This window comes from Copadichromis virginalis, linkage group LG1 (assembly GCF_057382275.1).
Source record: "Copadichromis virginalis isolate Kocher_CV1m ecotype Utaka linkage group LG1, C_Virginalis_male_GT1.1, whole genome shotgun sequence".
Classification (NCBI taxonomy): Eukaryota; Metazoa; Chordata; class Actinopteri; order Cichliformes; family Cichlidae; genus Copadichromis; species Copadichromis virginalis.
In genome coordinates, this window is record NC_140618.1 from 37548244 (window position 1) to 37562573 (window position 14330).

General features: G+C 43.2%; 1 protein-coding gene across 1 annotated transcript in view; it reads left to right on the top strand.

The window, feature by feature from the left end:
• The first annotated feature begins 2244 nt into the window (after positions 1-2244).
• Positions 2245-14330, top strand: part of znf408 (zinc finger protein 408) — a 32307-nt gene continuing 20221 nt past the window's right edge. Inside the window, exons 1-3 of the mRNA XM_085461548.1 lie at positions 2245-2385; positions 4132-4417; positions 13679-13737. Of these exons, the coding sequence (XP_085317674.1) occupies positions 4136-4417; positions 13679-13737 (341 nt within the window). The 5' untranslated portion in view covers positions 2245-2385; positions 4132-4135. The remainder of the gene's footprint in view (positions 2386-4131; positions 4418-13678; positions 13738-14330) is intronic.

Below are 14330 nucleotides of genomic sequence, written 5' to 3' on the forward strand. Positions count from 1 at the left end.
GTGAATTTGTATTTACCCAACAGGGTGGGATGCATGTGGTGAATGCTGCCTTGTCTCTGAATAAGGTTCTTTCAACAGTGTCCAGCAACAGAAACATCGCCGCCCTTGAGATGAATCATCTCTGCTCTAAACATGTTTTGCACTTCTATATTAGCAAAAAATGAAATGGTAAAATGTTTGTAATTGTTATTTTTAGCAAGCTGTTACTATGATTGCAGCCAATAAGAAATACTGATTTGCTTGTCGGAGTTCAAATTATGAACTGTAATAGCAGATCTGACATCATTTCATTCAGCACCAAACAGCTTCATGCAAAACCATCGATCTTTCCATTGGACTGCTTCTCACATATATGGTGCTTTCTGTTCTTCCTGAGCACTCAAAGGGGGGATCAAACTGGCAGGTAGCGAGCGAACAGACATCTGTGAGAAAGGTGCACCACCCAGCAGCGTGGAGACTCTGAGCTGAAATAAATCGGATGCATATGCGCTGCCTTGAAAAAGTATTTGTTTTTTGGTTTTTTTTTTGCACATTTGTGACATATTTACATGTTTCAGATCATAAGAACAGTTTTAACGTGAGACAAAAGTAACCTGAGTAAATACAAAATGCAGTTTTTAAATGATCATTTCATTTATTAAGGGAAAGCCATGTGTGAAAAAGTAATTTTCTCTTAAATTTAATAACTGGTGGTGTCAACCTTGACACCAAGACCTGCAATCAAGCGTTTGTGATGACTGGCAGTGAGTCTTTCACGTTGGAATTTCTGGAAGGTTTTTGAGCATGTTCATATTTTTTCTTTTGGCAAATGAGATGAGCCTTGGAGTTCTTTGGTGGAGGCCTTAGTTGTGGTTAATCACAATTAATTCATGATGAAAGTTTTGCACATATAGCTAATGTTGATTCTAAGATATCTTGAAATGTGCATACATCCCATAGTTCTGTTCTACATCGCTACAAATCTGCTACATTTACTAAAAAGACTTCTTCCTCCTTCTCTTTTCAAACCTCATCCACTCTCCACTTGCAGTTTATCCATCTACTGGGGAAACTATGGTGGCGTAAGTTAAACTGAAAAACGTGTGATGCAGACTGTCTACCTCCCAAGCTATATATATGAATGACCACTAGATGGTGTGGTGCTGCTGCCAGCTCTGAGTTGCAGCTGTGACCTTTTTTCTTTTCTTTTTTTTTTTACCATGAGGAATCCAAAACGTCACCCCTTAGTATAACCTGGGGGATTACCTGTAGACGACTAGTATACTTTGTGTGGACGTCATGAATGAGACTTCTTTATCTAGGATTATTAAATGTTATTATTCGCGTAGATTATTTATTTGTGTAGATTAGTTCTTTTTGAAATTCAGGTTAGTCTGAAAAATAAATGATTCATCGTGTTCATACTTTTGTGCAGATGGTGCATACTGCTTTATGGGAATGGTTTGGAAATGTTTGCCTGTGTGCTTTTATGCAATATTATTTATTTCTTTTCTTTTTCTTTCTTAAAAACAAAAACAAACAAAAACCTTAATCTGACAGTTAAGGGCAGCACTCAATCAGACAAACAATGCCTCATCTCAAGGCCTTTATTATTAAAAATCTAAAGTAAAGGATACTCCTCTGCAAATGCCCCCCAAAATTATCCAGATAAGCACAAAATATGGATTCTCATCATGCCTTCCACCCCTCTATGATCAGCAGTTTTTGCCTAGTCTGTCTGACAAATAGGACTGAATTTATACAGCTAACATAGAAATATAAAAATAGTTAGTAAAATGTCACAAACGTTACGTTTTTGAGGTATAGATATGTATTTTTATGTGCATGCAATTAAAGACTAATTTTACTCTTTTTATTTTTATTTTTACCATTAGAAATTACTGTATTGATAGATAGACTTCATTGCCATCCAGTCTATACACTAAACAGTGCAGAAAAAAATAACTATTTCCTGGCTCAAAATAGCGCAAAAAAGAAACAAAAAATATATAATATGTACAATATATAACACATATAAACATATGTAGTAGATAATTTTAATACTTTTATAAATATATAAAAACTGAAATATAAAGTAAAAGTGTGACAATAACTAAAAAAAATTGCTTATAAATATAATTATTGGACATTAGATTCCAGAGAGAGAGGGGGGGAGAGAGAGGGGGAGAGAGAGAGAGAGAGAGCGAAAGAAAGAGACAGAGAGAGGGAGCCTTGTCTCCGGTCCGGAACCAAAGAACTGTTTGAGTTTCCAGGTCGGACAATAGAAGACGCGGATTTTGGTTGATGTTTTCTTTTGCTGGATAACGATGGCTTTCCCAGAGTTTCAAGCGGAATACATATAGTGTTATAATAAACTATCTGTTCGAGATAGCGACCGCTCACTGTGTATGTACACATTTATTATAATTCTAGAAATAACTTCGAAAGTCGTTTGTGGTTCACGGACTTTTGCTAGTTAGTTAGCTAACCAACGCTACGCGGGCTGAAAAGTTGGTGGCTGTAAAACATCGACACCAGTAGTTACTGTTGACTTTCACAGCAACGTAGGTGCCTTGAACGAACGGACCAAGTCCACGGTCCGCTGTATGAGACTGCACTGCTTACACTGAGCCAAACGCTTTGCCGCTAACCTAGGAGCGCAGCTGTAGCGATCACAGTTGGCCAGAAATGCGTGTTCCCTGCGTTAGTCCTGCTCAACCTCAGACCCGAACTCTTTCATGGCATGCATTTTTAATTTCTCTTTGCTATTTGGGCTGATTGAAAACAAAGAATGTTTTTTTTTTTTTTTACCTGATGTAGTTTCTGAGAAAACTGATATCCACATATGAGGACATTCGCTTTAAATTTCGATAGAACACTAAGTCACATTTAAAAAATGATGTGCAAAACTCTTTATTTGGTGTCTTTATTTTGGTGTCCTGAGTTAAAAAAAAACCCCCAGTTGTGCCTCTTTGAGCAGTATGGCTCATTTGAAATGCTGCTAACAGCTGCAGGAAGACGTATGTCTGTGACAGTGTAAAAATATTGTCAAAGATTTCTGAACATCGCACGAAACACGAAACATTTGTCCAGAAGTGCTACTTCAAACGTGTGAACATGTTTACACCTAAATGTGTAAAATTTAGCATTGTGGCTAGACAGCCCAAAATGTGATGTCCACATATGTGGACGCCACGTCCTAGGAGGTTAAAGCAGTATCCTTTCAGATAATCAGAGGTGAGAGTCAAATATACAACGTGAGAAGTAAATACTACAAACAGTGCAACAATTTTCAAGATGAAAAGAAAAAGTCCAAAGTTTTGATGGTGCATCTTTAAACGAGTCAGTCCACCTCTGTTGAAATGACCGGTTGTAGCTATATTTGAGCATTAGATGGTTATAATGATATTTGGTTTCTGCAAATGGAAATAAAACTGAAATATAATTTACAAATAGTGCATTAACCAGTTTTGAACTTTTTTAATACCCCCTCCTTTTACACAGACTTAACAGTATTAGTATATAATATTGAGATATAGCAACATTAAGTTATAAATATGAAAGATACTTTAATACTAGGATAAAAATCCTTTGCAGAATCCATGGACCTTGTCCAGTGATGTGTTTCATCCCTTGAGATCCTCTCCTGGACCTTTGCTGCACCTGCCTTCAGATACAGCTTGTTGTCTTACAGACCTTTCGGTATATCTGAGCTTTACAGGGTGTTTTGTATCTTTAAGAATTTTTCATTTGGTAGCTATAATGCCTACATTGTTAATGCTATAGTTTTGATGAGCCCCTGGAATTACAGTCAGAAGGCTGCATTTTAACTACAGCAGCATTTCAACTAAAAAATAATCTTGAACGTCAGCAGGAACTTTTAAGTATTCTGCAAAAATTCAAGAGGGATCCAAATAAGCGTTCAAAAGTAGAGTTCAAATGAAGTACAATAAAGAATGAATTGTAGTGTAAAAATTAGTTGTTGTTTAAAAGCTATTGTAAACAGTGGTGGAAGTGAGCTGGAATGAAAGTGGTTCATGGGACGCTTAGATCTTCTGCAGTGCCAAATATGTGCAGCACAGCGTTGCAAGTTTACAACGTTATCCTTGGTTTAACTCGTGCCTGTAACCTGCTTCGTATTGTTCTCTACAGCTCGATGGCCTTTCTCGGTCCTCCCGTCCCATCTGCTCTTGCTTCATTTCTCTACTCGTCGCTTCCCTGTGGCTTTGCTGTAGGCCCCTCACGTCTCCACGAGGGCAGGCTGGGGCTTTGGTGGGTCGGACGCTCACTGGAGGCTGGATCCCTGCTGGGGAGAGACGGGGACATTGAGTGGGCCTCAGAGTATCACGCTGAGCCGGAAATTCACAGTGAAGACGGCAAACTCGCCACAAACTTTGAGACCGAAAGAGATCAGGCCACGAGAACAGAGGAAGAACAGGTAATGCACAGTGCTCACAGTATGCAGACAGAGTGGGCTATAGTCACTATTAATATTGACTGTGCTTGATTTTGAAGGAGAAGTGTATATTTTTCATTTGGGCCTATTTTATAAATATTTCCAGATCTGAATATCTGCACTGGCTATCAGTGAGCACACTTTCATGTCCTTATTTTCATCCACTCAGTGCACTTTGTTGTTCTCTGTTTGCTTCAGCATGCAGTACCAGCAGCTGGTGTGCAAAGCTAACATATAATGCAGGGAGATAATAGCAAATAGGCTGCTGTTTGGAGAGATTGTTCAAGTTGTTTGGAGTCTGATCTTGCTACTGTAAGGTATTAGTGTTTGGAGAAAATCACAGACTGTATATAAAAGATGGACATAATGAAGTGACCCTACCCATTGTAGATTTCTGCACTCTGTACTTTGAAGCTTCAGCGTCTTAGCCACAGCCGTGTTGGTTTTTTGTTTTGGATACAGTGACGGTGAGCATATTTGGATGAGAGGGGGAACTGCTCCGATATCAGCGAGCTGCATCTATAAGCTGTATGTGTGTGACTCACACATGTAGACACTGCTGTTTAGGGTTGGGCAAAAGACCAATCAAATGCTTGCTAAACTTAAACTACCACCTGTACTGTGTGTGAACTGCCCAGTTGAGTAACTTGAATGAGTGGAGGTGAGGCCTGTGGGGCAGCTAGCAGCTACAGCTCTCTGTATCAGCACTCCTTTGTCGCTCTGGAGGGAAACCATAGAGCTGTTATGAAGGGGTTAAACCATCCACAGAGGCCAACACCACTCTTTGTACAGAGCTGTAAAAAAAACTTTTTAATGCTGTCAAATTGGCCATGTTAACATGGGCCTTTTTGGAGATTGAAACGCGTTTGGAGCCAGCCAAAACTCCAGGACATGAAGTTTTTGGCACCTCCGTGTTGGCTTTATTTTTCAGCCCTGGAGGTTGCCAGAACGCTAAACCGACAGTATCGAGAAGCTTCACTGACAAGCCTGTTATTTGGCCCGAGCAGCAACGGCGTCATGTCACAGCTGCTTGCTTTTTCAAGGTCTTCACGCAAGAAGCCTCTGCATTGGTTACATTCCTGTTATTATTCTCTGCTCGTAGCCAAGAGTTACACAGAGACAGACATCTGGCTTTATCCTCACAATCTTGTAGACAAGTACTTACCTCCAAGTATTCACCTGTCCAGTTCAAACATGCTAAATAGCTGTGGAAGGCCTCAGACATGTAAAGAAAGCTGCATGTGCAGAAGAATATATGTTGGACCAGCAGGTGAATCATGATTCATGACATTGTTTTGGCTGTGTAAGAACTGTAAGCCTGACAGAGACAAAAACAAGCTACAGATCTGGATTCTGTGCATGTGGTATGTAAGGAAGTGAGGAGAGTAAACACACACTGGTGTTCCTGAAAGTCTTTTCAGTGATTCTGTCTCACAGAAATAAACAGACACTGTTGATCCAGTAAAAGTCAAACATCTTGTCCTCAGTGACATCGCAGAGCTGGAGTCCCGATGGTGGGAGGAAAAAAACGACAGGAGGTGCAGCTGAATGATATCACAGACTGGCAGAGCAGTGGCCAGCAAATCAGCCTGTAGGGAGAGAGAACGGGTGAAGCAGCAACTGAACTTTTAAATGACACTTAGGTCCCTAAGCTTTGGGACAGTGACACATTACTGGCTCTGCACGCTGTTATAGTGGATTCTAAGTCGAACAATTAAGTTGTGTTTGAAATGACTGACTTTTATTTTTCATTCTGGGGTTTTTACAGGTACAAAATCTTCCCACAGGCTAAACACACACACACACACACACACACACACACACACACACACACACACACACACACACACACACACACACACACACACACACACAATTTTAACAGTTGGATGAAAATCCTTCAAAACCACAAACATCACAAAATGCTTCTTTTCCTCTGCCAGGCCTTTACAGCAGCTGCCTTCATTTGTTGCCTGTTTGTGGGTCTTTCAGGATTCAGCTCTGAGGACCTCTGCTCTGCTCGGGTCATTACCTGTTTGCACTGATTGTTTTCTCAGGCTGAATCTGAGCAGAGAGTACAGCCTGCAGCCAAAGAGTCACGCTAAAAAGAAAGTACACTGCATTCAAACTATGATTACATAGTGAGTGTTCCATATAACGATATGTATCAGATGACGATATAAAAATGTCTATCGTTTGTTTCGTGGTGTCGCAAAATAAACTGTTAGCAACAACGACAGTAAAACCATCGCGTCACGTGTCCGCTTGTTTATTTTCCACATAAACCTTTCACAATAAAGCTCAAGATCCTGTTGAGACTTTTCAAAATAAACGGAATCACGTGAAAGATGCAGAGTGTTTACGGATGAGAAGCCAAAAAGAGCCGTCAGGTGCTAAAAAATAAACCTTAGACTCAAACGTTAGAACAGGCTTTTCCCTGCAGCACGCCGTGTAATAAATACTCACAAAGAAAACAGCAGCCGATACAACCTATGTCTAAAAATGTGCAGTTTCATGCATCAGTTAAAACACCCGACTCCAGCTACATGACGCCCAGCTGGAAACACTTCAGCAACCCGAGATTCACAGAATTTACAGGAAATATTACATTACATTTTTTGTGATTTATATCATTATCGGGACGATGGATGTTTTATATCAGGATATGAGAGTTTGGTCATATCGCACAGCCCTAGTGAGTGATGATGAGTGAGCTATCCCACAGGAAGGCAGGACGTCACTCGTCATTCTGTAACCACTGAACTTATCAGAAGGTAGTGTCTGCTGCAGGTGAGGTGAAAGCAGTCACTTTCTTTGTGACAGCTTTTTTACCACCAGTGGACAATATCACACACAAACCCCCCCCCCCCCCCCCCCCCCCCCCCCACACACACACACACACGTATAAAACACCCCACACACACACACCCCACACACACACTGTGCTGTCTGCCTGCTGTCACCACCGTCGTTTGCTTTTAATATTAGTAACACAAGAAAAAATCATATTTTTCCAGCTAAAATCTTTTCACTTCCTTGAGATTGTTGATTACTGCGAACTTCCTTTTTATGTTTATTCTTTTTCCTTTTGTTTTAATGTATCTGATATTTCGACCCCTCTGTTTCCAAAGCTATAATCTGGAGCTGATTTTCACATGAATCTGTTTGTACGGTTCACTGAAAATATCTCTCTGTTTTTGTTCATAGTGACCTTTAATTTGTAAAAGCCTGAAAAAGTTTTTACTTTCAAAATTCAGAAATGTGTTCCTCTGGTTATTGTGCACAGTTAATGTTCATGAGCATCACTAGGGATGGAGAAAAAACTGATACGGGATAAAATCGCAATATTTTTCATGGTGATTTTGTATATATATGGATATTTAATAAAATACAGTAAAATACTCTGTGAATACCACCAACGAGCATTAAAAAATATCATTGAAAAATATCATTTTTCATCACATAAATCTGTGATTTACAAACACTGAGGTTCACACCCTCTTGTTCGATCATTGGCTAACGACATGTGAGTGACAGCTCGTTAGCCAATGAGCATGCAGTTTCATACCACAGATGATCCTCCATTTTTTTCTAGAAGTGTTTTTTGGGAGCTGTGGCTGTCGCCTCCCACCTGGAAGCCCCATCCATGTTTTATACTGTCTGTGTTGGCGCTCCTCTAGCGTGTTCTCCCACCTCACCCAGTGGAAGCTGGGTTAAGCTCCAGTGCCCTGTGGTTAAGCCGGGACATGGATGAACGTGCTGAATATTTACTGCATGTAGAATGAGTGAAAAATCAAACTTGAAAAGTGAACTAAATTAGTGTCAAGTTCAATAAGGGGCGGCAGTCTGATTTGTTTGTGTGTGATTTTGGACTCTTTATTGTCTCGGTGTTTATTTCACAGCTCTACTCCTTCCTCCTGCCTCAAAGCTTTGTGTCTTTATGATGCAGCTGACTCTCAGCTGTGGGACAAATTGTTGCTTTAATGCCCTTTAAAGCGCTGCCATCATAAGTGCATGTGATAATAGAGTTTCTCTCTGCATGCTTAACATTGAGCAGAGATAGAACAAATCGCCAGTCATTAAATTTAACCTGTACAGAAACCTTCAATTATCTCATCTTTGGGCCTGAATCGTGGCTGCACCTGAGCTCGTCACATCAGCTCTGCAGGACAAAAGCAGTAAGCACTCTTCAGCAAACACGCTGATCCTGTAAGAAAAGAAACGTTCGAGCGTCGTTCCAGCAGAGTGAAATCTCAGACCTGAATCCCTCCTGGCTGACTGAGGCATCTCATTGTGGGGTTAGCCTTGAGATGCTTCATAACGATTTCACATTGTGTGGGAGCTTTTGTCGGATGCCGTGCTGTGTCGGCAGCAGACGGAGCAAGAGCAGTAAATGGGAGTGTTTCTGCTTAATTAAGTGCAGACCCTGTGGGAAGATAATGAATCAGTGCTTGTAATTTCTACCAAACGTTTTAAAGAGAAAAAACATGGGATGCAGGGATGCCCACTCTCCCCTTCACTATTTGCAATTTTTATTGAACCACTAGCAGCAGCAATTAGACAGAATTCAGTAATTAAGGGCATAAAATGCAAGAACGTGGAACATAAAATCAGCCTTTATGCGGATGATGTGTTACTCTTTCTCCAAAATTCACAAACCAATATCTCTGGGGTGATTGAATTGATAAACTCTTTTGCAAGAATATCAGATTACTCAATTAACTGGTCAAAATCTACAGTCCTACCGATTAATTGCTCCTTCCATAATTCCTCTTCTACACCACTGCAATCGGGAAATATAAAATATTTAGGTATTAATGTTTCTCCCAAGCTTGCAGATCTAACTAAATTAAACCATATCCCACTTTTAAAGAAGGTAGAAGATGATCTGGCTAGATGGAAATGTCTACCCATATCACTCATGGGAAGGGTTGCCGCTATAAAAATGATGGTCTTACCAAAAATAAATTATGTATTCTCAATGATCCCAACTAAACCGCCACAAGATTGGTTCAGATCTCTAGATTCATGTATGTCCAAATTCCTTTGGAAAAATAAACCCCCACGTATAAGCTTAAAAACACTACAAAAGACCAAGGATAAAGGAGGACTAGAACTGCCTAACTTTCAGCACTACTTCTTAGCCAACAGGCTTCAGTTTATCTCAGGATGGCTAAAACACACCCTCTTAGATGAACCTTGGCTAGATGTAGAACAAGCACTCTGCAATAATCTAGAGATCTCAGACCTACCATTTATCAGCTCAAACATCCAACGACATGAATGCTTTAAAAGCATCAACATCAGCTCTTCTCTGACAGCATGGTGGGAGTTTCTAAAATTGACGGCGTCTTCATTAATCCCATGCAAACGTACACCTATCTGGAACAACCCTGACATATTACAAAACAATAATATGATAAACTTTTCAGATTGGAGTGGTAAAGGAATCAAATATTTAGAACATATACTAGAAGGAACAGAATTTATTTCATTTGACGGACTAGTTACACAATATGGGATCAACAAGAAAAGATTTTTAGAATATCAACAAATTAAATCCATAGTAAAAAAGAAATTTAAACCGGGTCAAGTTGAACTACAAACACCACCAAGTGTGGTTCAATTTCTTACTCTTAAACCCCCCAAATTTCTATCCAAAATATACAGAATGCTTTCTAAAACAGATGAATCAATATCACTTCCTATTGCAAAATGGGAAGCGGATTTATCAGTTAACTTAGACCTAAACTTCTGGTCTCAGATTTGCTTAAAAACCTTTCATCTAATTAGAAATCCCAGTCTTCAATTAATTCAATACAAAATATTACATAGAGTGCACTATACAGGTCATCGGATGTTCAAGATGGGCTTTACGTCTACCAACAACTGCTCACACTGCCAAACCAATTCACTGGACAATTATATCCACGCTCTTTGGTTCTGTCCACCAGTTCAGAAGTTTTGGCGCGAGATATGTGAAGACTTATCGAAGTGTCTGAAATGTAACATTCCAACTTCCCCCTTAGTGTGTTTGTTGGGCAGCTTAGATAATGTCACTTCAGAAAAGAATATCGCCCATATGGTTTTCACTGCCCTATGCATAGCCAAGAAAACAGTCCTCATGAACTGGAAAAAATAAAAATAATCTTAATTCTAACCAATATAGAAATTATCTATTAGATTACATTAGTCTTGATACAGCCTCTGCCACCACATCAGATCAATTGCTCTGGGCTCCTTTGATCAGCTCCATCACCTAGTGGGGGTGGGGGGTCATAGTTTGGTCCCGCCTTCACTGTTGTGATTGGTGTGGGGGTAGGGACAGGCTTAGGGCGTCGGGGGGTTCCCCGGAGGCATCTTCCTTGGGGGGCTCAACCCGGGGTAGCGGTCATGTCCGGTTAGGGGCTCTGTTGGCTCTCCGGTGACTGTTTCCTCGCGGCTGCGTGCAGCGGGGCTAGGGGAGGGTCTGTGCTGACGGACGTGGGTTACTGACCTGGTAGCCTGGCTGCCCCTGGGTGGGTCCGGGATGGGCGTGAGGTTCTGGGGGCGCTCCGTCTCTGGGCTGGGACCCGGACCGGGCCTCGGGGGCTTGGGTCCTGGTTGGTGTGTTGCCGGGGTTGTGGGCGGGTGGGTGCATGGGGGCCCAGCCCTGGAGCAAGGTGCCGCCGGTGCGTCGAGCCACCTGGGGGGCTCTTCAACTGGTGGGGGAGATTGTCACATCTTGCAGGAGCTTTCCTCTCCTCAGGAGCTGCCTCTGCAGGAGGGGGAGATACAGGAGAGGTGGAGGAAGATCTCAGCCTGGGTGTTTATTGTCTTATGTAGTCTGGAAGATGAGTGGATGGTGGGGTGGGTGCAGTTTTCTCTGTGGTGGGGTGGGTGGACTGTCCCGGGCTCTGTGGGGCCGGGCGGCGCTGCTGCACTGGGCCCGGTCTGGATGGGCCTGGGCCCCCTTTCCCTGGCGGGTCGCGGAGTATGGGGGTGCCTACTGGGGTCAGTGGGGGAGCTGGCCCCAGGGAGGGGTCACTTGCCCCTCCCTTCCTTCCCTCCCCATCTCCAGCTGCCTCCCTCTTCCCGCTCCACCACAACCACCCACACATGCAGGGCCTTGGAGTAGGGGTATGTCACCAGGGTGCAGAGGAGGCTACCCCCCCCTCTGTCCCCTTCTGGCTGCCTCTGCCTCAATTTTATCCCACAACTTAGACATTCACATTACTCACACTCTCATTACACATACATATAGGATCTTGGGGGTGGGCACGATACACGGAGTCCAAAGTACCATCAGGGTGTACACCCCACCCCTGGCATCGTTGCCCACCTCTCAATTTTAAATACACGTAGACATTGAGGGCTAGCAGGAGGGACCATGCGCTTACCTGCTGCTCTCTGGCAGGTAGCTCCAAGCCCTCCTGGGTTTTAAATGCACCTTAGAACGCACATGCATCAACACTACAATGAGCGGGTGGAGGGAGGTTCGGAGTCTTCTCTCACCCCCGTTCTCTGCGACCTGCTGGAGCAGGGGGGCTAGGACTAGGAGGAGGAGTTGGCCGTCCGACTGCGGTCTGGAGTGTGGAGCCTTCCTGCTGCTGCGGAGTCGGGGCGGTCTGCCTCCCCCCACCGCAGGGAAAAGGGAAACACCACCTGGGTCTGGGTGCAGTTCCCCCCTCCAGGGGCGGGGGCACCTAGACCCGGTTTGTAAAGTACGCTTGGGGAGTGTGATCGTGTGTACAACGTCTCTTTATGTCTGTCTCCACGTTGGTTGAGTGTGGAGTAAGTGCATATGAGAGCATGAGGGTGGGAATGGATGTTTGTATCTGTGTGTGCCTGTATGTCTGTGTCTATATGTCAGGTTGGGTGTCAGGCGCCACCTCTCTGGGGACATCTTAGGCCCTCCAAGGTATGGAGGCCTATCTCCCCCTACCACCACTTCCCCTGCCAGTGGCGGACTCCCTCAGACATCGGTGCGTTGGTGGTTCTTTGTGTCCGGGGATGGGCGTCCAGGTACACACCGGCTCACTCCTTGGCGGCCGCTTATCGGGGCCTGGAGCCTGGGGCTCGCTCGGGCCACTTCGGAGGTGGGGTGCCCCCGGCCTCTCGGCCTGGGGCTCGGTCACTCAGGCGCAGCTGGCTGCCGGCGGAGCTCACGGGCGCGTCACTGCAACCCCCCCTGGCTTCTGCTCCGCGGCTGCTGAGTGAGCCCTCATCTGGGACTCTCCTCAGCTCTTTCCGGGACAGTGGCGCAGCTGCCCCTCTGTTGGTCTTCCTTGGTCTCTTGTGTTCTGGGGGCCTCTGGATGTCTGGAGTTTTGATCTCCTCCACACCTGCTTCACGCCCTGGAGGACGGGGCTGTGGCCCCCCCACACCCTCTAGCAGATTATTACATGAAGGAACCTTTTAAAAAAACAAAAAACAAGCGCGTCCATGCTCACAGGTGTACACACGGGTGATCACACCCACAAACTACACCCTTTTTGGCTCCTACCTCAAAGCACACTGTGTTCTGTTGATCTTATGTGCTGCACAATAATGTTTAACATTTAGTATTTACTGTCATATTCCCATATATCATTGTGATGTTGTTTATTCTATTACTCTTGTTCTCTTCTGCTTGTTTTCTTTTTTCTTTCTCAGCAGGTGATCCAGGTGATTGATATATGCATTTTTTTTCTCTGCCCGTTCTGTTGGTTTTTGTCTTTTGCCCTTCTCCCCCGTCCCTCTTCTCAGCTGTTTCTCTTTCCCTCTTTCTTTCTCCCCTTCTTTCCCCCAGTCAAGTCTGTCCCGTATTCAGTAAGTGAAAATAAAATAAACAATAAAAGGTGAATCAAATGGACCATTACGGCAAGGCTGGGATGGTCAATTTGGTAAAGTAAATCCGTTGGGCATCTTTCTTTGCCTTTAGACAACAATTCTGATGGCAAAAGAGCCAAACGGGACAGGCCAAAAAAAAAAGAAAAAAAAAAAAAAGAGAAAAAACATGAAGAGATCTGGTCAGCGATGCGTTGCTTTATCTGTGATTAATCTTTAAAAAAAAGATTTCTCACAGATAATTTGCAAGGGCACCTCGATCAATCCACGTACAATGCACAAGCTGCCCCTCTGAGACAGACGGGAGGGTACTTATCACAATTCTGAACATTATAATAAAAGTACATATTTCATCCTCGTATGGCAGAGTCAGTCCCGGTGCAGGATGGGAGACGGTGTGTGAATTATAAAACATATATTAACTGTGTTTTCCAGGCTTCAGTGGTGAAAGCAGCAACTCGAGATGCTTCCATACAAAGAGCCGTCTGGGTCAAGTAAGTCAGTTTTTCAAAGCAGACATTTAATCTGATTTATTTTGGACAGTGAAATCAAACACTTCCTCCTCTGATTTATTGCCACTGAAATAAAAACAGATCAAATTTGTCACGTCCACCACTGTCCTACAGGAACTGTAGTAGTGTATAGTAGACCTATGAAAACTGAGCAGGATGTAATGGGTGAGGTCAAACACTGTCCCTGCAAATACTCCTGATGCATGTGAAACTGCTTCTCTAATCATTAAAGTGGCTTTCAAATGTCATGAACACGTGTGGCGCCGTGTGCCAATGCCAGTGTGGCAAACCCTGCACTCAGTGTGGTTACACGTCAGTCTGGTTGGTTTTATGAACGCCATGTTCACAACTTCCTGTCACAAAGAAAAGGAGCTAGGCGTTGCTGCTATCTGCCTGCTAGCATGTGGTTGCTAACATCTTACAACCATTATCGGCTGGTGTACATTAAATAAACCAAAAAAACTAATGAGTAGTTTAACCAACTAGCAACATTTAAACTTGTGGTTGACCAGAAGTTTATTTACAATGGTTCTTTGTCCAGAAGGTAACATTAGCATGCTAACATTGTCCCACAG